Raw genomic sequence first — 24,580 nt, forward strand, 5'->3', positions numbered from 1 at the left:
GCCCGGCCGGGCAGAGAGCGGAGCCGCCGCCAGCCAGGGCCCCGAGCCGCCCACAGCGGGCCCTGCCGGCGGGAGGAGCAACGGCAGCGCGCGGGAATCCGGCCGGGGCAGATGGGGGTAGCTTGGGAGGTGGGGTAGGTCGGATGGGGCAGGGACAGGAGGAGTTGGGGTAGCTTGGGAGGTGGGGCAGGAGGAGCTGGGGGGGTAGGTAGGATGGGGTGGGGGCAGGGACAGGAGGAGTTGGGGTAACTTGGGAGGTGGGGCAGGAGGAGCTGGGGGGTAGGTAGGATGAGGTGGGGCAGGGACAGGAGGCGTTGGGGTAACTTGGGAGGTGGGGCAGGAGGAGCTGGGGGGGTAGGTAGGATGGGGCAGGGACAGGAGGAGTTGGGGTAGCTTGGGAGGTGGGGCAGGAGGAGCTGGGGGGGTAGGATGAGGTGGGGCAGGGACAGGAGGCGTTGGGGTAACTTGGGAGGTGGGGCAGGAGGAGCTGGGGGGGTAGGATGAGGTGGGGCAGGGACAGGAGGCGTTGGGGTAACTTGGGAGGTGGGGCAGGAGGAGCTGGGGGGGTAGGATGGGGTGGGGGCAGGGACAGGAGGAGTTGGGGTAGCTTGGGAGGTGGGGCAGGAGGAGCTGGGGGGTAGGTAGGATGGGGCAGGGACAGGAGGAGCTGGGGTGAGGGGTAGCTTGGGGGGTGGAGCAGGAGGAGTTGGTGGTATAGGTAGGATGGGGTAGGGGCAGGGACAGGAGGAGCTGGGGTAACTTGGGAGGTGGGGCAGGAGGAGCTGGGGGGGTAGGTAGGATGGGGCAGGGACAGGAGGAGCTGGGGTAACTTGGGAGGTGGGGCAGGAGGAGCTGGGGGGGTAGGTAGGATGGGGCAGGGACAGGAGGAGTTGGGGTAGGTTGGGAGGTGGGGCAGGAGGAGCTGGGGGGGTAGGATGGGGTGGGGGCAGGGACAGGAGGTGTTGGGGTGAGGGGTAGCTTGGGGGTGGAGCAGGAGGAGTTGGTGGTGTGGGTAGAATGGGGGAGTAGGAGCTGGGGTAAGACAGGCAGGTGCAGGAGGTAGGGAAAGGAATATGCAACCTGTGGCTTCTAGGAGCTACTTTGAATCCAGCCGAGAGTAGTATTTACATTGTTGTCAACTCCTCTCACTGTATCTCGTGTTTTTCTTAAAGCCCCAGCTCCTGGATTCACAAGATTACTGAGAGTCTCCACTTTCATTTAAGAAAGAAAAAGTTTCTAGCCCTCATGATGATTGTGCAGAAAAGCTTGAACATGACCAAGTACAGCCTAAAGGCTCCGAAACCTGTAGGCAAATAAAATGAATGTCAAATTTAGTATTTTAAAAAAATTCTCATGAGTTTTGAGCACTTTCAAGCATTCAACACTCATGAGGCAGGCCCTCCAAAATAATGAGATCAGCTTAAAAATAATGAGATTTAAAACAATGAATTGTATTATTATTAATTTATTTCTATTGTGGTAATACATAGGAGCCCCAGTCACAGACCAATATTCCACTGTGCTAGGTGCTGCATAAACATAACAAAAAGACAGTGCGCACCGCAAAGGGCTTGTAAGCTAATGATACTTTCACAGGTGATTTTTTTTTCCCTTCTGTTTTTTGTGCCTTGAGAGTTTGCTCGGGTCATAGTTACAATCTTTTCTTGCAAAAGCTGGCAATACTCCAGTACTGTGGGAGTGACTGAAATTGGCCAAGTTTGAAGGTTTTTTAGAGGCCTGTTTGGCAATGTTCCCTCTAATTTTTTACATCCATGTGCAGAATGAATGTTGTTATGCGGACCAATATGGAGGTGAAGTGTGGTGGGACCAAGAGGTTTGAAGTATGGGAGGGGGCTCAGGGCTGGGGCAGACGGTTGGGGTGCAGGGGGTGAGGGGTCTGGCTGGTGGTTCAGGCTCTTGGGTGGGGCCAGGGATGAGGAGTTTGGGGTGCAGGCTGTCCCGGGACTGCGGTGGGGAGAGAGGACTCCTCCCAGCCCTCTCTTGCCACAGCATCCTGGGGCTGGGGCCAGGGGAGAGGCTATCCCTATCTGCACAGCTTAGAGGGAACTTAGCTGTTTGTTTGGAGTGGGTTTCTGGGTCTCAGACCAGTCCCTACTGGGGCCAGCATCTGCCTTACAAAATCACCGTCATCCTAGGCACAAATTAACCCACCCCTGGTAGGCATGCTCAGCAGAAAGGCCAAAGGCTGAATGGTCAACAGAGGCTGAATTCTCTAGGGGTGGGTCCCACTAAGTCAAAGGTGAGGCACGTTGATGGGATTGCGTGTGTGTGTGTGTGTGTGTACTCCAGTTTCTTCTCCCTGTGTTCCGTGGCTGCCAAAGGAATTCAGTCTCCAAGACCCTCAGTTCATCACCTCTTACCAGTGCTGGATCGGTGACAGCTTAGCAGGAGAGTGAGTTTCTGTGTGTATGGGGGTGGGGGGATGTGAGAACCTGGATTTATGCAGGAAATAGCCCAGCTTGATTGTCATGCACATTGTGTAAAGAGTTGTCACTTTGGATGGGCTATCACCAGCAGGAGAGTGAATTTGTGTGGGGGGGTGGAGGGTGAGAAAACCTGGATTTGTGCTGGAAATCACTTTAGATAAGCTATTACCAGCAGGACAGTGGGGTGGGAATAGGTATTGTTTCATATTCTCTGTGTATATATAAAGCCTGCTGCAGTTTCCACGATATGCATCTGAGGAAGTGAGCTGTAGCTCACGAAAGCTTATGCTCTAATAAATTGGTTAGTCTCTAAGGTGCCACAAGTCCTCCTTTTCTTTTTGCGAATACAGACTAACACGGCTGCTACTCTGAAGCTTGGTCTCTGCCTCTTCTCCAGTTTGTACCTCCACAGGTCAAGTCCTTGCCAGCAAATGTCTTCACCACATTGACTTCCTGGGGGAAATGAGACAGCCAGCCGTTATGGTCCCAGGGACAGGCAATAGCAGCACTGAGATAGCTTTAGTGACAAAATTCCCAGAGGATTTTGGGTGGTTGTATTCTTGTTATTTTGTTTTGTGGTAGCACCCAACAACCCTAGTCATAGACTAGGATCTCCTTGTGCTAGTTGCTGTACAAATACAGAACAAAAGGACTGTCCTTCCCCTGAAGATCTTGCAGTGTAAGTAGTCCTGTCTCCCTCTAGTAGCTGTCTAAATAAATGCAACATGCTCACAGTTAAAGGAATTCTTTTTTAATGGAGGCCTGTGTTTTTGGGGCTGAAGGTTCAGTGTTTGGTCTCTTTTGTCTACATGTCGCCAAGGTGTGTGAGTTTTTTTAATGGTTTTCGTTCTGCCTGTGTAGTTGTGTGTGTCTGTACATAAAAAACATAGGTGTATTTAAAAAATTTCAGTGTGCCGTTGTGTACGTCTGGGTGTCGTGAACTGCTGTGCTGATGAAGGAGCCACACTGGCAGCCCTGGAGACTCAAGTCCCATCTTTATACACAAAACAGACACAGTATGAGCAACATGAATGTCAGCTTTGTCCACACTGTCCCCCAGGGCTCTGCTCTGGAGGGGCCCGCTCTAGGAGTGAGGGGGGGGGTTCACTCCTTAGGCTCATCACTGAGATTGCTAACAAGGGGGCCATTTGATGCCAGCAATGTAGGTTGTTTTGTGATGTGGGACCCAATTCAGCCCAGATGAAACCAGATGCATTGGAGTCAATGGGAGATAAGCCTGCTTACACCAGAACCATATGAGGCCTCTCATCTCTCTGTATGCTTTGTAAACTCCTTATCTATAATGGACAGACAGGTGCGCAGCATTAGCTGTAATAGATCAAACCTCTGAACCCTCTTTCTGTGTAATACTGTATCAGACTGATGATAGCAGGAGAGAGGAAGAGGTGCCAGTTCTGTTTCCAGAGGTTTCAGAGTAACAGCCGTGTTAGTCTGTATTCGCAAAAAGAAAAGGAGTACTTGTGGCACCTTAGAGACTAACCAATTTATTTGAGCATGAGCTTTCGTGAGCTACACCGATGAAGTGAGCTGTAGCTCACGAAAGCTCATGCTCAAATAAATTGGCTAGTCTCTAAGGTGCCACAAGTCCTCCTTTTCTTTTTGTTTCCAGAGGGTAAGTGTTGCCAGACCTCCCATTCCGAATAAAGCAGAACTACATGGACGTCAATAATCTCAGCTGAGGGTTTGTTGCCAGCTCTGCTCCTGCCAGAACAAGAGGGGGCAGCACAAGCTTGTGTAACAAACAAATGAGGTTGGGTGTCTTCATAACCTAATGTAAACAAACCTTGGGAAACATTTTTGTGTGTGAATTTTTTAAAAGGTGTTGAAAAGCGATGTATTTAAACATTTACTTAACCGTTTCTCTGGAGCATTGGCAATCTAGACAACAGCATGGAGGTGGTGTATGAAACCTACTAAGGACAGAAAGTAACTGTCCAGTCTGGTTTCCCTTGCAAGTTAAAACTTTATTAATTTCCAGCCCCACTTGATTTAGCAGAATTTTGCAGTGGGCTAAAGAAATTCCATAAGCTCCGAGTTAGGCAAGGCCTGTCTCTATAACATCAGACTGCAGTATTGCCATCCCCAAGTGTTCAAAAATAATGAGTCAGCCCTCTAAAAATTATTATATTGTCTTAAAAAATAAATTTAAAAATACATTCTGCGTTCTTCTCATTTTCCTTCTGTTTTTTGAGTTTTTATGGTGCATGCAGATCACGTTTTCCAGCTTTTCTCTTCAACCATGAGGGCCAGAAACGTTTCTTGTTGTTTTTAAATGAAAGCTGAGAGTCTCATATATTCACAAGACTCCAGGAATTGGGGCTTTAATAAAAGCTGCATATAGTGCAAGATGATAAAATCATGATTGTTTGCAAGACTGGTACTGTTGAGAATATGGCCTCCTATTTAGTAATTTTTTTTCATTTAATGGTGTAAATTTAGTGCTTAAGAATGGTGCTGTCTTGATAGCCATGGGGCTTGATGTCCTCTAAGAGCATAAGAATGGCCATATTGGGTTAGGCCAAAGGTCCATCTAGCCCAGTGTCCTATCTTCTGACAGTGGCCAATGCCATGTGCTTCAGAGGGAGTGACCAGAACAGGCAATCATTGAGTGGTCCATCCCCTGTTGTCCACTCCCAGCTCCTGGCAACGGAACAGATACAGCATGGAGAGCAAAAGGTAAGCTCTCCCTCTCCCCCCAAGTTCTTGATATATCTCAGCTGGAGAAACCACCATCCCTAGAAGTAAAAAGGAAGTTACAATCTAGTGCTTTTTATCCATAAAACTCCAAGGTCTTTACAGTGCTCATTTTACAGATGGAGAACCCTAGCACAGAGAGGTAAAGTAATTTGCCCAGCATAAAAAAAATCATCAATCAATGAGTCAGGGGCAGAACTGGGAACAGATGTTCTGATTCCTGGTGTTATCTGCTGAACCACACTACCTCTTCAAGGCCTGCTTAAATTGGTGTCTCTGCTGAGACTGCAAGTCAAGGAGTTGTGGGGGCAGTGACTGCGGACAGGGCAGCACACGGGAGACCCCCTGCCCCTTCCTCCCCAGGAGCTGCTGCCGAACATGCTGGCCATTTCCGGGAGCGGTGTGGGGCCAGGGCAGGCAGGGAGCCTGCCTTAGCTCTGCTGCATCGCTGCCTGCGGTAAGCGGCACCCAGCTGGAGCCCGCACCCCAACCCCATCCCAGAGCCTGCACCCCTACCGACTGCCAGAGCCCTAAGCCCCCTCCCGGAGCCAGCGCTTCTTCCCCCCCAATCTCCTGCCCCAGCCCTGAGCCCCCTCCTGCACCCAAACTCCCTCCCAGAGCCTGCACCCCGAACCCCCTCCTGCACTCCACCCCCCTGCCCCAGCTCAGCCCGGAGCCTGCACCCCAACCCACTGCTCAAGCCCTGAGCCCCCTCCTGGAACAAGCACCCCACACCCACTCCTACACTCAAACTCCCTCCCAGAGTCCACACACTGAACCACCTCCTGCACCCCAGCTCCCTGCCCCAGGCTCAGCTTGGAGCCCCGCCCATAATCCAAACCCCTCGGCCCTAGCCCAGAGCCCGCAGCACCATAACCCCTTGTCAAGCCTGGTGAAAGTGAGTGAGGGTAGGGGAGAGCAAGCAACAGTGGGAGGGGGGGATGGAGTGAGTGCGGTGGGGTCTCAGAGAAGGGGTGGGGTGAGGCAAGGGTATTTAGGTTTATGTGATTACTGTTGTTTTTACATTTTCTTTGTGGTAAATCCTGGGTTGCACTTATATTCAAAAAGTGATCTTGTGCTTAAAAAGGTTGGAGACCACTGGTTTTGATGATAGTTTTTGTAACCTGGACACTTTTCCACTGGGAACTGGACTGAAACTCATCAAAGTCAATTTACACAGCCCACCAAATTACTGCTCACTGATTGTTATTACATTATGACATTCTGCAAACACTTTAAAAATGTCAGCGATTTATTCTTTGTTGTAGTTCGATACAGTGGTTCCAGTATCTTTAAGATTCTTTTGCATTTTTCCTGCCCAATTGGATAAAACAGAGCATGCCTTCTCTTGAGATAAGCCACAAAGGGTAGACTGGAAGCAGTGAGAGCACAAGCAGAAGCCCAGATCCCGTGATCACATTGACCAGACAGGAGGTAAGAGTTTTACTGGCCATTCTTCTTCTGATGTGACTGCTATGCATAGAACAAAACTTTGCAATGGAAACAGTTGTGCCAGAAGAACATTATTACCTTGAGAACTGATTTGCTTCCCCTTTGCTAAAGATGTGTGGCTTGACAAGGAAGCAGCAGCTCATAATAGAAACAAGTGGGGAATCCTCTACTATTAAACTAATGTGTGTTGGGGTTTGGAGTGGGAGTTAGTTAACAACTGGAACATCTGCATAACTAGTCAATGTTGGTGAGACACTGGGGACCTCTTGCTAATCTTTAATGGCCTAATACTGCAAACTGCTGAGATCTTTCAGTGGGCTTTGAGGGAACCCATCAAAAGCATCTCACAGGATTTGGGGGTCCCTAGTAGACATCCAATCATTTCCAGGTCTCCTTGTTAAACAGATGCACATTCAAGATGCTTGACTGGTTGAAAGATCAAGGGCATGATCCTGTGAGCTGCTGAGCTCCTCGACTCCCGTTGACTTCAGTAGGAGTGGAGGGGTTCTCAGCCCCTCCCATGAGGAGGTCCTGAGTGATCTCTGCTTTTAAAATTAATGGGTTTGTGTGTGAGAATCTGGCCTGGGGATGGTTAATTTTAATTTCCTAGTTTTCGCTCTGCATTTGAAACTGACCCAAATAGTTTTCTTGTCTGTGATACTGGCAGTTCTTGAGTAAGAGCCTTTCCTATTATTGATCTCTCAGAGGGACCTTCCCTTAAGCCAGTGGAGTTAGATTAGGCCAGGGATGCTTTAAAAATTTTTTTGCAGATGCATGGAGCAAAAGCCGGAGGCTTCTGACATACTGAAAGTAATTTATAAATTCAGTGAGGAAACTATGTGATGAAAATCTGTTCTCTATTATAACATAAAACGATGTCTTAAAAGTTGATCGAAAACACTCTTTTTATGATGAAGATAATGTAGCTTGATGGGACTAATACATCTGAGAATTCTTTCCCCATGTGATGTTTTCAAATTAATATAGAAGTTTTCCTTTTTGTTCTGGTAACAATTTTGATTCCTATCTCAGCTTCAGAGCAAGTGAAAAATTTTCCTGCCTGGCTTTCAGCCCCCAGATCCTAATGGCATATTTGAAAAAAGTGGTGGCAAAACTGCATGACATTTTATTATCCACACCCCATTTATTGGGATTCAACATTTTGCAATGGGGGAGACATGATAATTTCTCAGACACAAATCTGTCCCTTTGGTAAACAGTATGTTTTGCTGCAGACTGCATCAATATGTGTGTGTGTCTGTACCCGCAGATAGTAGGGGTTTGCGTTGCAATCCAATATGTTCACATTTCACCAACCCTGTGGGTTTGTAAGATTCCTTAAAAGATCAAGGTTGGAATGGGCTACAGAGACTGTACTCCTCCCTTACCCCTCAAGGGGTCCTTCCAGATGAGGGTTGAGGCCCATCGGCTGGGTACATAGGGGGTTGTTGTGCACCTCCACTGCCCCTTGCTCTACCTGATCTGTAGAAAAAAGGATTTCAGTTCCCAAGGCTGTCAAGTTATCACCATCCACCAGCACTCGCCTTTCCTGTTTTTGCATTCTTTGTCCCATGTCATTACTTGACTCCTGTTCTTTTGTAGCTTTTGCCTTCCTTATTTTTTTGTTTGGAGTGGGATGTATTTCTGTTCCTTTTGGATGGAACTCCTTTGGGATCTCAACCCATCCCGACAGGGATCCAATAGGCCGTCTCCTTTCACCAGCCCTGAATTCACAAAATTCAAACTTATATTTACTACCAAGAAAATAAAAAGTTTGACATCTTGTTTCCACCCGCCCAGTTGAAATGTTACTCTCCGTCAAATATCTTATAAAAATAAAATGAGAGAGAATTTTCAGGAGTTAATAATAATTCCCCAGCTGGAGTTATGTCTCATATGTTTACATCCTACATGAATGTCTCATGAACAGACTCAAATCCAGTTGCTAGATTTCATTTGACGCAGATGTTGGGGCTCTAACCAAGGTGTTTGTATCTTACTCGCTGTATGTTGTGGGACTCATGGAAACAATCCACTGAGCGACCAGGCAAGTGGATATTTTCCTTAGGTTTAAAAATAATAAATAGGCTCCAGATGGCATCAACCATTAAAACTATCTTGATGTGTAACTTGAAAGGGGATTAAATTAATTTTTTTGGTCTTCCAAATGCTTCAGATTTGGCTGGAAACAGAAGCCATGGTTTGATGTCGATCGTGACTGAACTGGATGATTCAGTTTGAAAGGAAACAAAATCTAATTCACCTTTTACAGTGTGTTGTGTTAAGTGAATGATGCACTGGTAAAAGGTGGTGGCTTGACAGCCCTGCCTCTTTTTGATCTCTAGAATGGGAACAGCACAGGCCGCAGTGGTACAGGCTTCCCAATCACTGCCACATTAGAGGTTTTGATTCTCTACTGCATTGTGCTCTATGAATGCAGCTGCATCTGGCAGAATCAGGGGCCTGATTCTCCAAGATGTGCTTTGTGTGGTTATTTACACCTGTGCAAAGTGGTTGTAAAATACCGTCAAACCAGACTTCTCCATTCTCTTACCCTAATAGTAATCTTTTTTACCCACTTTGCACAAGGGTAAATGACGGCACAGGGTGCAAGACAGTGTATGTACAGGTTCTGTGGGCTTGATCCTACAATCTTTCCTTTGAGTGCTACGTGCTCAGACAGGTAATCTAATTAATGAGACTGCTTGCGTAGTGCTACTTAGCATGAGTAAGAGTTGTAGAATCAGCCCCAGGAGCATATCTGACCATGTTACAGTGTTCAGTCTTAGCTATGGACACAAGAACCTATTTTGCTGAGCGAAGGAATATTAGCCAGGATGCTAAGGTGTTTGATAGATGTCCTGGGCACTTTAAATTCCACCTGCAGCAGCCCCTAGAGATGGCCAGAAAGGACCTTGCTGTAACAGCTCAATCTTAGGATGGCATCTGTAAAGGCTGGTCTGTAGTATGAAATGTTACCATGTTTGAACATGGCTGTGAATAGCTGAGTTAGGTGACAGAATGCTGACCACAACTTTGTGGTTAGTGTACATGGAACAAACCATGTTCAGCAGCTAACTTAATTCTTCACATAGAATCATAGAATATCAGGGTTGGAAGGGACCTCAGGAGGTCATCTAGTCCAACCCCCTTGCTCAAAGCAGGATCAATCCCCAATTTTTGCCCCAGATCCCTAAATGGCCCCCTCAAGGATTGAATTCACAACCGTGGGTTTAGCAGGCCAATGCTCAAACCACTGAGCTCTCCCTCCCACAGCACTGAAATAATTTAATGTAGTCCTACAGTGTCAGTGCACTGTTGTTCCTGGTACATTACTGCAATGCCTGCATTGGGCTGGAGTCATGCTCAGAGTAATGCTTAGAGAGGAGGAATGGTTTAGTGATCAGGACATTAGGCTAGTACTTGGGAGATGGGGGTTTGAGTTCCTGCTTCATCATGCACTTCCTGTATGAGCCTAGGTAAGATGCTTCGGTTCTCTGTGCCTCAGCTCACAATCTGTAAAATGGGGATCATAGCATTTTCCTACCTCAAAGGGATGTTGTGAGAAGAAATACATCAAAGACAGCATCTGAGCACCTCACAGGGTAATGGGTAGGGTAGGTAGATGCATGTACAGCATGTGTTGGGGATGGCTTCGCTGTCTGAGCTTTAGGCTTGGAGTAGACAGAACTTCTTTGCTCCAGTCCTCGCGGGGTCAACTCAGCCCTTGGTCCCTCCAAGGCAGATAAATTGCCATCCATTTAGTCTATTGGCTGATCATCCTCAGTAAGCCTTAGCTCCCGCACTACTACAAAAGGAGTCCAAAACATGACTGGGACTGATATGATTACAGCAGTCTTGAATGTGGTGTTTCTGTGCCGTTTGTACTTAGAAATGTATCAAGGGGGCTTAATTAGAAATAGCTTTTGCAACACTGGATCTGAGTCTGTCCCCAGTGAAGTGCATTTGCGGGTATGGGTTTAATCCCCAGTGGACATTTATGGCTATTGACATTGATCTAGGATAATACACAGCTCAATTGAGGATCAATAGACAAATTGACCACAAACTTCTAAAAGACTGTTCTTTATATAAAGGTCTCTCTGTACTGGCCTGCAGTATGTTATATATTTTTTCTGTGCACTCTTTACCATCATTATGACTTTATAAAGCTGCTGTAACAGCTCAGCCTTGCTGCTGAGAATCAATGTAATGATCTGGAACTGCTTTAAACCATCTTTGCATGGTAATGATGCATCTGTCAGTTGCTGACAGACCTGTGGCCTGTCTGACACTTCCTGCTATCTTGAAGATAAGATGTAAAACTGAAGTCTTGACTACTTGTAATCCATAAAGATCCCAGATTTCAGAGTAGCAGCCGCGTTAGTCTGTATCTGCAAAAAGAAAAGGAGTACTTGTGGCACCTTAGAGACTAACCAATTTATTTTAGCATAGGAATTCCTTAGCTACAGCTCACTTCATCGGATGCATAAAGTGGAAAATACAGTGAGGAGATTTATATACACACAGACCATGAAAAAATGGGTGTTTATCATACACATTGTAAGGAGAGTGATCACTTAAGATGAGCTATTACCAGCAGGAGAGTGGGGTGGGGGGAGAGAAAACCTTTTGAAGTGATAATCAAGGTGGGCCATTTCCAGCACATTTCCAGGAGTTAACAAGAACATCATGAAACAATGGGTGATACCATACACACTGTAAGGCGAGTGATCAGGTAAGGTGAGCTATTACCAGCAGGAGAGCGGGAGGGGGGGTGGGGGGGAAGGGAGGGAGACGAGGACGACACCTTTTGTAGTGATAATCACGGTGGGCCATTACCAGCAGTTGACAAGAACGTCTGAGGAACAGCGGGTGGGGGGGGCAGGGAGGAATAAACATGGGGAAATAGTTTTACTTTGTGTAATGACCCATCCACTGCCAGTCTTTATTCAAGCCTAAGGTAATTGTATCCAGTTTGCAAATTAATTCCAATTCAGCAGTCTCTCGTTGGAGTCTGTTTTTGAAGTTTTTTTGTTGAAGAATTGCCACTTTTAGGTCTGTAATCGAGTGACCAGAGAGATTGAAATGTTCTCCAACTGGTTTTTGAATGTTATAATTCTTGACGTCTGATTTGTGTCCATTTATTCTTTTACATAGAGACTGTCCAGTTTGGCCAATGTACATGGCAGAGGGGCATTGCTGGCACATGATGGCATATATCCCATTGGTAGATGTGCAGGTGAACGAGCCTCTGATAGTGTGGCTGATGTGATTAGGCCCTATGATGGTGTCCCCTGAATAGATATGTGGACACAGTTGGCAATGGGCTTTGTTGCAAGGATAGGTTCCAGGGTTAGTGGTTCTGTTGTGTGGTGTGTGGTTGCTGGTCAGTATTTGCTTCAGGTTGCGGGGCTATCTGTAAGCAAGGACTGGTCTGTCTCCCAAGATCTGTGAGAGTGATGGGTCGTCCTTCAGGATAGGTTGTAGATCCTTGATGATGGGTTGGAGAGGTTTTAGTTGGGGGCTGAAGGTGATGGCTAGTGGCGTTCTGTTATTTTCTTTGTTGGGCCTGTCCTGGAGTAGGTGACTTCTGGGTACTCTTCTGGCTCTGTCAATATGTTTCCTCACTTCAGCAGGTGGGTATTGTAGTTGTAAGAATGCTTGATAGAGATCTTGTAGGTGTTTGTCTCTGTCTGAGGAGTTGGAGCAAATGCAGTTGTATCGTAGAGCTTGGCTGTAGACAATGGATCGTGTGGTGTGGTCTGGATGAAAGCTGGAGGCATGTAGGTAGGAATAGCGGTCAGTAGGTTTCTGGTATAGGGTGGTGTTTAGGTGGCCATCGCTTATTAGCACGGTAGTGTCCAGAAGTGGATCTCTTGTGTGGACTGGTCCAGGCTGGAAATGGCCCACCTTGATTATCACTACAGAAGGTTTTTTTCCCCCTGCTCTCCTGCTGGTAATAGCTCACCTTCCCTGATCACTGTCGTTACAGTGTGTATGGTAACACCCATTGTTTCATGTTCTCTGTGTATATAAATCTCCCCATTATATTTTCCACGGCATGCATCCAATGAAGTGAGCTGTAGCTCACGAAAGCTTATGCTCAAATAAACTGGTTAGTCTCTAAGGTGCCACAAAGATCCCAGAGGCATTTATGCAAGAGTGGGAGGGTTAACCTTGCAGAACTTGGGGTAACATTTTCAAAAGTTAAGGTCATAGTAGGTTGAGATGGGAAAGACCTATTGAATGGTTGAGACCATCCCTTTGCCAGTGCAGTGAAACACATCCACAGCTATCGAAGGCTTCCCCTTTGTCACTATGCTGCAAGCCGTGGTAATTTCAGCGGGGATAGGACCCAGGTCTTGTTGCTCAAGTAGCTCAGACCTCTTGTATTTGAGTTGAAGGAGAGCGTCCCATTAACTACTGTGTGTGTCTGAGCCCTGGCCTCCACTAGGAGCTGAGGTCGAATTTAGCAGCGTTAAATCGATTTAACCATGCACCAGACGACGAAGCCCTTTTTTCGACTTAAAGGTCTATTAAAATCGATTTCCTTACTCTACCCCCAACAAGGGGATTAGCACTGAAATTGGCCTTGCCGGGTCGAATTTGGGGTACTGTGGACACAATTCGATGGTATTGGCCTCCAGGAGCTATCCCGGAGTGCTCCATTGTGACCGCTCTGGACAGCACTCTCAACTCAGATACACTCGCCAGGTAGACAGGAAAAGGCCCGCGAACTTTTGAATCTCATTTCCTGTTTGGCCAGCGTGGCAAGCTGCAGGTGACCATGCAGAGCTCATCAGCAGAGGTGACCATGATGGAGTCCCAGAATCGCAAAAGAGCTCCAGCACGGACCGAACGGGAGGTACGGGATCTGATCGCTGTATGGGGAGAGGAATCCGTGCTATCAGAACTATGTTCCAGTTTTCAAAATGCCAAAACATTTGTCAAAATCTCCCGGGGCATGAAGGACAGAGGCCATAACAGGAATCCGAAGCAGTGCCGCATGAAACTTAAGGAGCTGAGGCAAGCCTACCAGAAAACCAGAGAGGCGAACGGCCGCTCCGGGTCAGAGCCTCAAACATGCCGCTTCTGTGATGAGCTGCATGCCATTTTAGGGGGTTCAGCCACCACTACCCCAGCCGTGTTGTTTGACCCCTTCAATGAAGATGGAGGCAACACAGAAGCAGGTTTTGGGGATGAGGAAGATGATGATGATGAGGTTCTAGATAGCTCACAGCAAGCAAGTGGAGAAACCAGTTTTCCTGACAGCCAGGAACTGTTTCTCACCCTGGACCTGGAGCCAGTACCCCCCGAACCCACCTAAGGCTGCCTCCCGGACCCACCAGGTGGAGAAGGGACCTCTGGTGAGTGTACCTCTTAAAATACTATACATGGTTTAAAAACAAGCATGATTAATTTGCCCTGGCATTCGCGGCTCTCCTGGATGTACTCCCAAAGCCTTTGCAAAAGGTTTCTGGGAGGGCAGCCTTATTCCATCCACCATGGCAGGACACTTTACCACTCCAGGCCAGTAGTACGTACTTGGGAATCATTGTAGAACAAAGCATTGCAGTGTATGTTTGCTGGCGTTCAAACAACATCCATTCTTTATCTCTCTGTGTTATCCTCAGGAGAGTATATCATTCATGGTCACCTGGTTGAAATAGCATGCTTTTCTTAAGGGAACATTCAGAGGTGCCCATTCCTGCTGGGCTGTTTGCCTGTGGCTGAACAGAAATGTTCCCCGCTGTTAGCCATGGGGAGGGGGGAGGGGGGAGGTGCTAGCCACGCGCTGGGGGAGGCAAAATGCGACCTTGGAATGAAAGCACATGTGCTATGTATGTAATGTTAAAAGCAAGGTTTACCGTGAAAGAGTGTACCCATTCTTCTATAAAATGTGTCTTTTTAAATACCACTGTCCCTTTTTTTTCTCCACCAGCTGCATGTGTTTCAAGGATCACAGGATCTTCTCCTTCCCAGAGGCTAGCGAAGATCAGAAGGCGAAAAAAACACACTCGCGATGAAATGTTCTCTGAGCTCATGCTGTCCTCCCACACTGACGGAGCACAGACGAATGCGTGGAGGCAGACAATGTCAGAAAAGCACAGAATGACCGGGAGGAGAGGTGGCGGGCTGAAGAGAGTAAGTGGCGGGCTGAAGAAAGGGCTGAAGCTGAAAGGTGGCAGCAGCGTGATGAGAGGAAGCAGGACAGGGGAAAGCAAGTCACAAAGTTCCATGAAAGTGCCCTTACACATGCAAAAGTTTCGCAGCCACTGGGAATCGTCCCAGACCTGCAACACTATGCGATCCCACCAGTCTGTGCTTGTTTCCCGAGCCCAGAATCGGCGTTCCACCGCATGAACCTGCCCCATTAGCACCATGATGCCCCCATTGCCAGGGCCCGTGCTTTGAGAGAAGTCTGTGTTCATGTCCTCATCACTCTCGTCACTGCGCTGACGTCACCTACTCGCCCGGTTTTGCTTTGCCAGGTTCTGGTGCTGTATATATTGCTGGATAATGTGTGTGGTGTTTAATGTGCTCCTAATCGCCAAAGTGATCTGAGCGGGCTCCATGCTTGCCGTGATATGGCGACTGCACAGAAAAAAGGCACGGAACGATTGTCTGCCCTTGCTTTCATGGAAGGAGGGAGGGAAGGGGGGTCCTGACGAGATATACCCAGAACCACCCGCGACAATGTTTTAGCCCCATCAGGCACTGGGATTTCTACCCAGAATTGTATGGAACTTAGACACTGTGGTGATAGGAGGCCACTGCTGGATGGATAGAGGAAGTGGGCAGGGGAGAAGAGGCAAAGCCAATGAGGTTAGCTTGAGAATATTCATGGGAGGTTTAAAGGACAATGGCCAAATTCAGCTAGGGGGCTGGAACAATTTTTATAGTGGGGGTGCTGTGAGCCATTGAACCAAACTGTAAATTGTGTATATAATAAAAAGAAAAGGAGTACTTGTGGCACCTTAGAGACTAACCAATTTATTTGAGCATAAGCTTTCGTGAGCTACAGCTCACTTCATCGGAGCACTTGCATCCGATGAAGTGAGCTGTAGCTCAGGAAAGCTTATGCTCAAATAAATTGGTTAGTCTCTAAGGTGCCACAAGTACTCCTTTTCTTTTTGCGAATACAGACTAACAAGGCTGTTACTCTGAAACCTGTGTATATAATGGAAATCCCTTCAAGCCAGGGGGTGCAGCACCACCCCCAGCATTCCTAGTTCCAACACCTATGAATTCAGCCCTGATGTAAGTGGCTGAAACTCCATTGGCTTGGATGGAGTTGCACCTGTTTACATCAGGGAGGGTTGTGGTGCAAGGAGGGCAATATTGAACTGATTCCTGAAGTGAGCCAGTGAGATTAGTTCTTGGTTGCAGGCCTGTCAGCACTGCTGTTCATCCAGAGCTGCTCCGTTAGTGATAAATGAACTTTGAAAGTTTCCGGGGTTTAGTTTAGAGAAAATCAGTCAAATGTTTGGATTGCTTCTCCGACTCCAAATGTCTTTGATTAAGGAGTTAGGTTTGGAGTTTTGTGAGTACAGGCTTTCTTGTAAGGAAAACCAGGCCTGAACTAAAACCTCAGATCCAAACACCATTCATCTTTATGGTGTTTTTTCTCCAGATGTGAACCCTGTAGGTCAGGCCCATCTCCATTCATAAGATTTCCAGTAGATCCTGGTTTTGGCTTGGCCAAAACCCCAGTGACAGAATTTCTGTTGAGCCAACTTCAATTCTAGCTAATGCCAACAAAAGCAGAGGGAGGAGAAAGTGAATCAGCTTTGAACCTCAGAACCATAAGGTGTGGGGTTGTGTTGGGTTTGAATTTCTAGGCAAAGGTTCAGGTTGGTTTTTATTTAACCCCAGCCAGCCTGTTCCATCTTTATTCTTCATTGCATGGCATGCTGATAATTTTAAACTCTCTGAAGCAGTTTTCTGGGGTTTTTTGGCTTTGCCAAGAAAGAGCTGTTGCCTACATCAAAAGCGAACAGGGAAAAGTGAGTAATTTCCTCCTTTTGTGTGGTTGAAAAGCTAAAGGTGCCACCTCCTAATTCTCAGCATCCACTGCTCAGCTGGCACACAAGTGGCTTTGATCTCACCACTTGTCTTTGAACTACTCCCTATCCCCAAATCCCTTTCCGTCTCCACTGAGTGGTGTCACTTTCAGAGCTTATGCCAATTAGCTGACCCCTGGGACCTAAAAGAACCACAGGTAAACTGCTCATAAGGGTATCTAGTTTCAAAGCTATGGCTCCCCACCCAGTAGCTCTCCCACTTTCCTATTGCATTTCTGTGGTGGAATGTTAACTGCAGGCAATACGGGATGTATGGAGCAGGGGGAATATGGGGTTTACATTGATTCAACAGGTCAGTGTTAAGAGTGGAATCCAGCTCTTTTGCAAAGAATTGCAGGCCTTGGTCAGGCATTTCCTGCCCCTCAAGGCTACAGATGAATCCAGGGGCCTGGCCAGCGCTAGGATTTGTCAGTTACCAACAGGTACAGCTCCACCAGTGGTAGCCTAGGGTAGACACAGGTCAGATGGGCTCAGGCATTTTTACTACAATTTCGTCTAACTCTGCAGCACATGGGAAACGTGATCTGAGATATTTACCAGAACCTCCAAACCAAGGCTTGACATTCTTGATCTTTCTAAGGTACAAATCAAGCAGAGAACGTTTCCTTGCTGGAGGGGAAAGGAGACACCTCTGAGGCTGCCTTTGTCCATCACAATGATGCAAAAAAAAGGCACAATCCCCAGTTAAAAGAAAATCTTTTGCAGGCCACCTTTATCCTTAATGTCCCAGCCAAGTTCTGAGTTTGGTAATAACATTCTGCCTCCATGATCTTGCCCTCTCTTGGAGATTCAGTTGTGTACAGGATTCTTTTTCTCTTCCTGTGTGTGTGGGTGTTGTACTCTGCTAATGGGGACCTGCAGTAGTTTTTCTAGCGACCTTTATGATCTAGTAATGGGACTTGAAAGGATTTATTTTTTTTAATTTTTTCCCTTTCTTATTTTTCCTTAGAAGTATCAGGAACATGAGGTCTGCTCTTCCCTATCTTTTCTGGAGAACATTTGGGAGCTCAGGGATGTTTTATTGTGAGTCACTAGTTTGCAAGGTAGGGGTGTGTGTGTGTGTGTGTTCGTTTGTGTTCTTTAACAAAGTCTTCCTTTCTCCAGATTGTTAATTAGTCATTGAGGTCAAGTAGGGGTTAAGAAACAAAATGTTTTTAACAGTCTGATTTGCTTTCCCTTTCCCTTTTTACAGATCAGTTGTTACTCTCTTGCCACGTCACCATTTTGCTAGTTTTTCAGCAATCATAGAATCTTTCAGCCTAGACAGGACCTATATTTCCAATGTGAAAAACAAGCAGAAATCCCTTTGCAGGTGATGTTTAAGCAGCTACCATGTTTTGCGGCTGCATTTCAGTATTGGGTGAAGTGATTCGTATGTATATAATGGACAAAACCATGGTTAACTTTAGAGCCTGCTCTATACACAGTATTTTGTTTGGGTATCTATGTTGGTAGGGGTGTGATATTTTCTTTTAACCTAACTAGTTATACTGGTCCATCCCAGCTAGTGTGGGCACAGTTATACCAGTGCAAAGGTGTCTTACACTGCTTAGCTTATTTGCCTTCCCATACTGGCATAAAGCATCCTTACACCAATATAATTGCATCCATACTAGGGGAGGTTGTACTGCTTTATACTGGCATAGATTTAGAGTGGTACACCTTTTGTTTGCAGAAAAGCCCTAAATGAAGAGAGGAAGAATAGTTCAGTGATTAGGGCACTAGCTCAGGACTAGGGAGACCAACATTCAATTCCCTACTCCACCACAGACTTCCTGTGTGATCTGGGGCAAGTCACTGGGTATTTATCGCTCTGTATGAACAATGGGAATAGCAAGAGGAAGAAGCAACCACATGACTCTTTCCCTCTGGGGCCTGCAGTTCAGCATGGCCAGTTTTGCAAGATTCTGCAGTAAAAGGCAACCTTTCCCAGGCTTCTGTGTTCCAAATGCAATGGCCCTATCACAGCAGTCTGGTGGGCAGTTGCAAAGAAAGGCAAGGAGGGGAATGGTCAGCTTCCTTTCTTCATGCAGTTGGCAGTCTCTAGGAGGTTCAAAACTTCTCCTTGCCCCACTGGGTGCAGCTTCCTGGGGAAAGCAGCCGCCGCCAAAATTAATTTGGGTAACACGCTGCTGCCCATCCCTACTGGAGTTACCATCAATGCCCTTAAGGCTCCATATCTGATCTGGCTCAGGTCTTCTAAGCAGCGGAAGTTCCAAGCCACCATCTGTCAATGTTAACGCTACTCTGCCTCCCTTTTCTTCGGCTGATGCCTTGGTGAGTGAGTAAAAGGAATGTTGTTTGCTTTGGACTCCATCCCTTCTCCAGGTGGAGGAAATGTGCACTGACAAGACAGGAAATTCTCCTGAACCACAAGGACCTGGAACTTGGCTACTAGCTTCCTCTGGGCCTTGTCCAGATCTCAGCCCAGATATTTAACATTTATTAATAGTAATAGTTAAATTAATAGGGGGGTTTCTAACCATCAGGTTATTTCCTCATGCTGGACCGACCAGGTCACGTAGTTGTTTAAAATGCCTGCAGCAGCCCTGAAAATGTTGATAGGTTGAGGCACAACCTTCCTTTCAAAGAAACTGGAAGCCAGAGGGGATTTTGTCTGGTAGAAGATTCTCACAGCTGGGTTTGGACAAACTCCTGTGAGATATGGAAAGAGTAACTCCCGGCTGGGACAGGCTCAGCACAGCTAAGCTCAGAGTAGGGGTACTTCTCTTGTGGCCTGCCTGTGGGTCAGAAGGATCTCAGAATGATCCTTCGACTAGTGGTGAATGGGATGAATGCACATGTGCGTGTCTAGAGACACAGACACACAGAGCTGGTCTGGCACTGGATGGAAGGCTGATCTATTTGCTTGGGTCCTCATGGTGGGCACTGCCCTCTTTTGAAAATTCTGGTCATGGTCAGTGGCCTCAGGTTGTCGATGGAGGAGCCAGTTAAAAGAAAGGCTGGAGGCGTGTTGGGTTTCACTAGACTGCTGAAGGAATGTGGTTCTTTCATTGTATGTCGACCCAGCAAAGAAAAACCCACAGTTGGCCCTTGCTAACCGTCTCGGGCTGTGGGACTGTTTCATTGCTGTGTAGGCTTCCAGGCTTGGCCAGGAGCCTGGGTTCTAGAACCCTGCAGGATGGGAGGGTCCCAGAGTCCAAGTTAGCTGGGATGGGCCCGCCAAGGGTTTTTCTGTGCTGTGTAGACATACCCTAATACGGCTTCCCTCATCACCTTTTGGAAGGGAGGAAGGAGTCTTTAGGGAGGATTCCCCCAGCCAGAATCACTATCTTGCTGCACTGGAATCCGGCAACCTGGTAGTAAAAGCCTTTCTAGCCCCCATCCAATCTCCCGAGCCATCCCGTTCTCCTCATTTTCAATGTCTCAGCAATTAGTGCATTAGTTTAATGCTTAAAACCAGGAATGTGTGTGTGAGAGAGAGATTGGGGTGGGGAGAAGGACAGATACTGACCACTGCAGGAGGGGCCCGGGCCATTGTCGGAGACAGGCTATCCAATAAGTTGGGGCATTAGTCTGACCCCATGTGGCAATTCCTTCACTGCAGATGGGTGTTGTGGAATTTGTATGGGGTACCTTGGGTGACGTCTCAGAGGCAGCCCAGATATATATTCTGCCCATCTCTTCTTGGGGAATGAAGGGCCCGATTCCCCAAAGGGCTGAGCTCCTCCTGCAAGATATTGAAGCACCTTGCACATTGCCCCAGCTGGAATTGAGAGTGCACAGCACCTTGCAGAATTGAGCCCTCGACGACATCTAGGCATTAATCCAGGGTGCTTGGGAGAAAGTGTGTTTTGGCTAGCTGAGTGGTGGAAGGAGCATTTGGAAAGAGCTAGAACTGACTGCTCAGCTTATTGGAAGATTAGAACCATAAAATGAATTGCGTCCTGCCTAAGAAAAGAAGAGATTGAGCATTGAGGCTTCCCCAGAAGATCTGACTATCTTCACCCGGGGAAGATTTAAATGGGGTGTAGGCGTCAGGCTGGCCCTTTATTGGAAAGACTTTCCATAGAAACAGGGGCCAGTATTCTACTTTGCTTAATAACAGTTTATTCTGAAGTGTGTTCTCTGTATACAGAGTAACTTTCTTTTGGCAACAGAGCATGTATGGAGCCGCTCCTGTTTCTTTTCCTCTACTGTAGTCATTCACACTTAGCCCATTGTTCTGGGGATTTTCCCCTTCCCTTTCCCCAAGTGTTAGAACTAAGAATAAGCTTGTCTAGTCATTTCCCTCACTTTAGGATGGGTGTTTGTAATTAGATGGAACAATAACCATACCTGGGAACAAGCCTAACATGACCACCCTGCTTATGTGCTACTGTTACCTCCATGTAGAAGAGTCAAAGACTTTACCCGTAACCTGAGCAACCTAAACAAATTCAGTGTTACGATAAAGAAAGATCCACCAATTCCCTTTATGAGGTGGCTGGAACATGGGCTTCCTTCCTTCCTTTAGGCTCCGTGATTTGGAGTGGTGAATCACTGCTTTGCAGAGGAGGCTGGGACTGGGAGGTCAGAGGCTTCATTTCTCATGATATGTACGAAGCTCTATTTTGTTGATTTCAGAGTGCATGGGAGAGCAGCTGTGGCTGCCCCCAGAGACTGCACTTGACCCATAACAAGGCTTTCTTTCTGTTGATATCTTAGCTGACCTTAATTCCACTATTAACTTGTCCTGTCAAGTTAGTAGCCCCAGGGCATACCGTGACTTCCCTGTGCCTTGCTGACTGGGAGCTTTGCCAGGGATTGAATCACCAGCAGCACTGCTTGCAGCACTTGAGTGTTCCATAGAGGTCAGGTCTTCTCTCTGGATATTGAGATCCTGATCAGCTGGATCCTGATCAGCTGGTGAGATCCACTAAGGTCCAGCCCAAGTGTGATAAGGTTTAGGGCTATAACAATGACATGGAGTATGCTCATGGGTTCGTGGCTAGCTTGCTAAGATTAGGGGATTGTAATCAGTGGGACAACGTGACACTGGTGTGCAGTCGCACAACTGTATCATCACAGCCTCACTCATATAGTTGGTGGGTTCTCTACCACCAGCCAACTTCGGGGCTTTATCTGTCCTGCAGATGAGCATGCAGGGATGTGGGACAGGCCTGTACAAACAGAAATTGTTCTTAACAATTTCTACTAGTGCTTTCAGCACTTGACTCACTGTGTCTGTATATCCAGCATCAGAATTGGTCTGAAATCAATAAGTTAAAATAATTCAATAAAGACAAGTGCAAAGTACTACACTTAGGAAGAAAAATCAAATGCACCACTACAAAATGGGGAATAACTGGCTAGGTGGTAGTACTGCTGAAAAGGATCTGGGGGTTTTGGTGGATCACAAATTGAATATGAGTCAACAATGTGAGATAGTTGCAAAAAAAGGCTAATATCATTCTGAGCTGTATTAACAGGAGTGTTGGATGTAAGACCCGGGAGGTAACTGTCCCATTCTGCTCAGGACTGGTGAGGCCTCAGCTGGAGTACTGTGTGCAGTTCTGGGTGCCACACCTTAGGAAAGGTGTGACTAAATTGGAGAGAGTCCAGAGGAGAGCAAGAAAAATGATAAAAGGTTTAAAAAACCTGACCTGTGAGGAAAGGTTAAAAAATGGGCATGTTTAGTCTTTAGAAAAGATGACGGGGGCAGGGGGGACCTGATAACCGTTTTCAAATAGGTGACAGACTGTTATAATGAAGACGATGATCAATTGTTCTCCATGGGCACTGAAGGCAGGACAAGAAGCAATGGGCTTAACTTGCAGCAAGGGAGATTTAGGTTAGAGATCAGGGAACACTTTCTAAGGGGAGTTAAATTCTGGAAGAGGCTTCCAAGGGAGGTTGTGGAGTCCCCATCATTGAAAGTTTATAAGTGCAGGTTGGACAAACACCTGTAAGGGATGGTCTAAATTTACTTGGTGCTGCCTCAGCACAGGTAGCTGGACTTGATGACCTCTTGAGGTCCCTTCCAGCCCAGCATCTGTGTGATTCTATCTCTGGCTGTCAGATCTCTCTGTGGAAGTATTATGAAGTGGAGCACGCCTAGTGATGAGAGCCTGATGGCTGGGTTTAGGAATTATTCAGAAGGGAGGTGGCTAAGGTATCGACCCTGCGTTGCATAAGAGAAACTGAAGATTTCCTGGGTGGATGTCAGGATAGGCTTCTATGGGCACAAGGTTCTGAAGATTCAGAGCAGGCTGCACATTGGGGACAGAAGGATGGTGAAGAAATTTGGCATCATGTGACCTCCAGAAGAAAAAGGGAACGTCCATGTACCAGCAGGGCAGATACAGGTAAGTAACCGTTTTCATGTTCTCTCCACAGGTACTAATGCAGAGAGTGGACTAGATGATACATCTGAGGGAAGGAAGCAGAAGGAGACTCTGCCGATTGGAAGGCATGGGATGCACTGTCCTAGGGTTGGGGGTTCCACGACCACCGCTCCCAAGAGAAGGAGGCGGGTGGTGGTGGTCGGGGACTCTCTCCTCAGGGGGACTGAGTCATCTATCTGCCGCCCCGACCGGGAAAACCAAGAAGTCTGCTGCTTGCCGGGAGCTAAGATTCACGATGGAGAGACTGCCGAGACTCATCAAGCCCTCGGATCGCTACTCCTTCCTGCTTCTTCACGTGGGCACCAATGATACTGCCAAGAATGACCTTGAGCAGATCACTGCGGACTACGTGGCTCTGGGAAGAAGGATAAAGGAGTTTGAGGTGCAAGTGGTGTTCTCGTCCATCCTCCCCATGGAAGGAAAAGGCCTGGGTAGAGACCGTTGAATCGTGGAAGTCAACGAATGGCTACGCAGGTGGTGTCGGAGAGAAGGCTTTGGATTCTTTGACCAAGGGATGATGTTCCAAGAAGGAGTGCTAGGCAGAGACGGGCTCCACCTAACGAAGAGAGGGAAGAGCATCTTCGCAAGCAGGCTGGCTAACCTAGTGAGGAGGGCTTTAAACTAGGTTCACCGGGGGAAGGAGACCAAAGCCCTGAGGTAAGTGGGGAAGTGGGATACCGGGAGGAGGCACGAGCAGGAGCACGTGAGAGGGGAGGGCTCCTGCCTCATACTGAGAAAGAGGGGCGATCAGCAAGTTACCTCAAGTGCCTATATACAAATGCACGAAGCCTGAGCAGCAAGCAGGGAGAACTGGAAGTCCTGGCACAGTCAAGGAATTATGATGTGATTGGAATAACAGAGACTTGGTGGGATAACTCACATGACTGGAGTACTGTCATGGATGGGTATAAGCTGTTCAGGAAGGGCAGAAAAGGTGGGGGAGTTGCACTGTATGTAAGAGAGCAGTATGACTGCTCAGAGCTCAAGTATGAAACTGCAGAAAAACCTGAGTGTCTCTGGATTAAGTTTAGAAGTGTGAGCAACAAGGGTGATGTTGTGGTGGGATTCTACTATAGACCACCGGATCAGGGGGATGAGGCTTTCTTCCGGCAACTAGCAGAAGTTACTAGATCGCAGGCCCTGGTTCTCATGGGAGACTTCAATCACCCTGATATCTGCTGGGAGAGCAATACAGCGGTGCACAGGCAATCCAGGAAGTTTTTGGAAAGTGTAGGGGACAATTTCCTGGTGCAAGTGCTGGAGGAATCAACTAGGGGCAGAGCTCTTCCTGACCTGCTGCTCACAAACCGGGAAGAATTAGTAGGGGAAGCAAAAGTGGATGGGAACCTGGGAGGCAGTGACCATGAAATGGTCGAGTTCAGGATCCTAACACAAGGAAGAAAGGAGAGCAGCAGAATACAGATCCTGGACTTCAGAAAAACAGACTTTGACTCCCTCAGGGAACTGATGGGCAAGATCCCCTGGGAGAATAACATGAGGGGGAAAGGAGTCCAGGAGAGCTGGCTGTATT

The 24,580-nt window shown here is 47.3% G+C and overlaps 1 protein-coding gene across 1 annotated transcript in view; it reads left to right on the forward strand.

Moving 5' to 3' along the window:
• Window positions 1–1,946: 1,946 nt before the first annotated feature.
• Window positions 1,947–24,580, forward strand: part of LOC311533273 (CCN family member 2-like) — a gene marked incomplete at its 5' end in the record, with an annotated part of 83,771 nt that continues 61,137 nt past the window's right edge. Inside the window, 5 exons of the mRNA XM_084652559.1 lie at window positions 1,947–2,413; window positions 4,078–4,218; window positions 5,026–5,144; window positions 6,498–6,596; window positions 17,652–17,745. Of these exons, the coding sequence (XP_084508685.1) occupies window positions 17,665–17,745 (81 nt within the window). The remainder of the gene's footprint in view (window positions 2,414–4,077; window positions 4,219–5,025; window positions 5,145–6,497; window positions 6,597–17,651; window positions 17,746–24,580) is intronic.

Source organism: Lepidochelys olivacea (assembly GCF_965140295.1).
Source record: "Lepidochelys olivacea isolate rLepOli2 genome assembly, chromosome: 19".
In the NCBI taxonomy this organism is placed as follows: domain Eukaryota; kingdom Metazoa; phylum Chordata; order Testudines; family Cheloniidae; genus Lepidochelys; species Lepidochelys olivacea.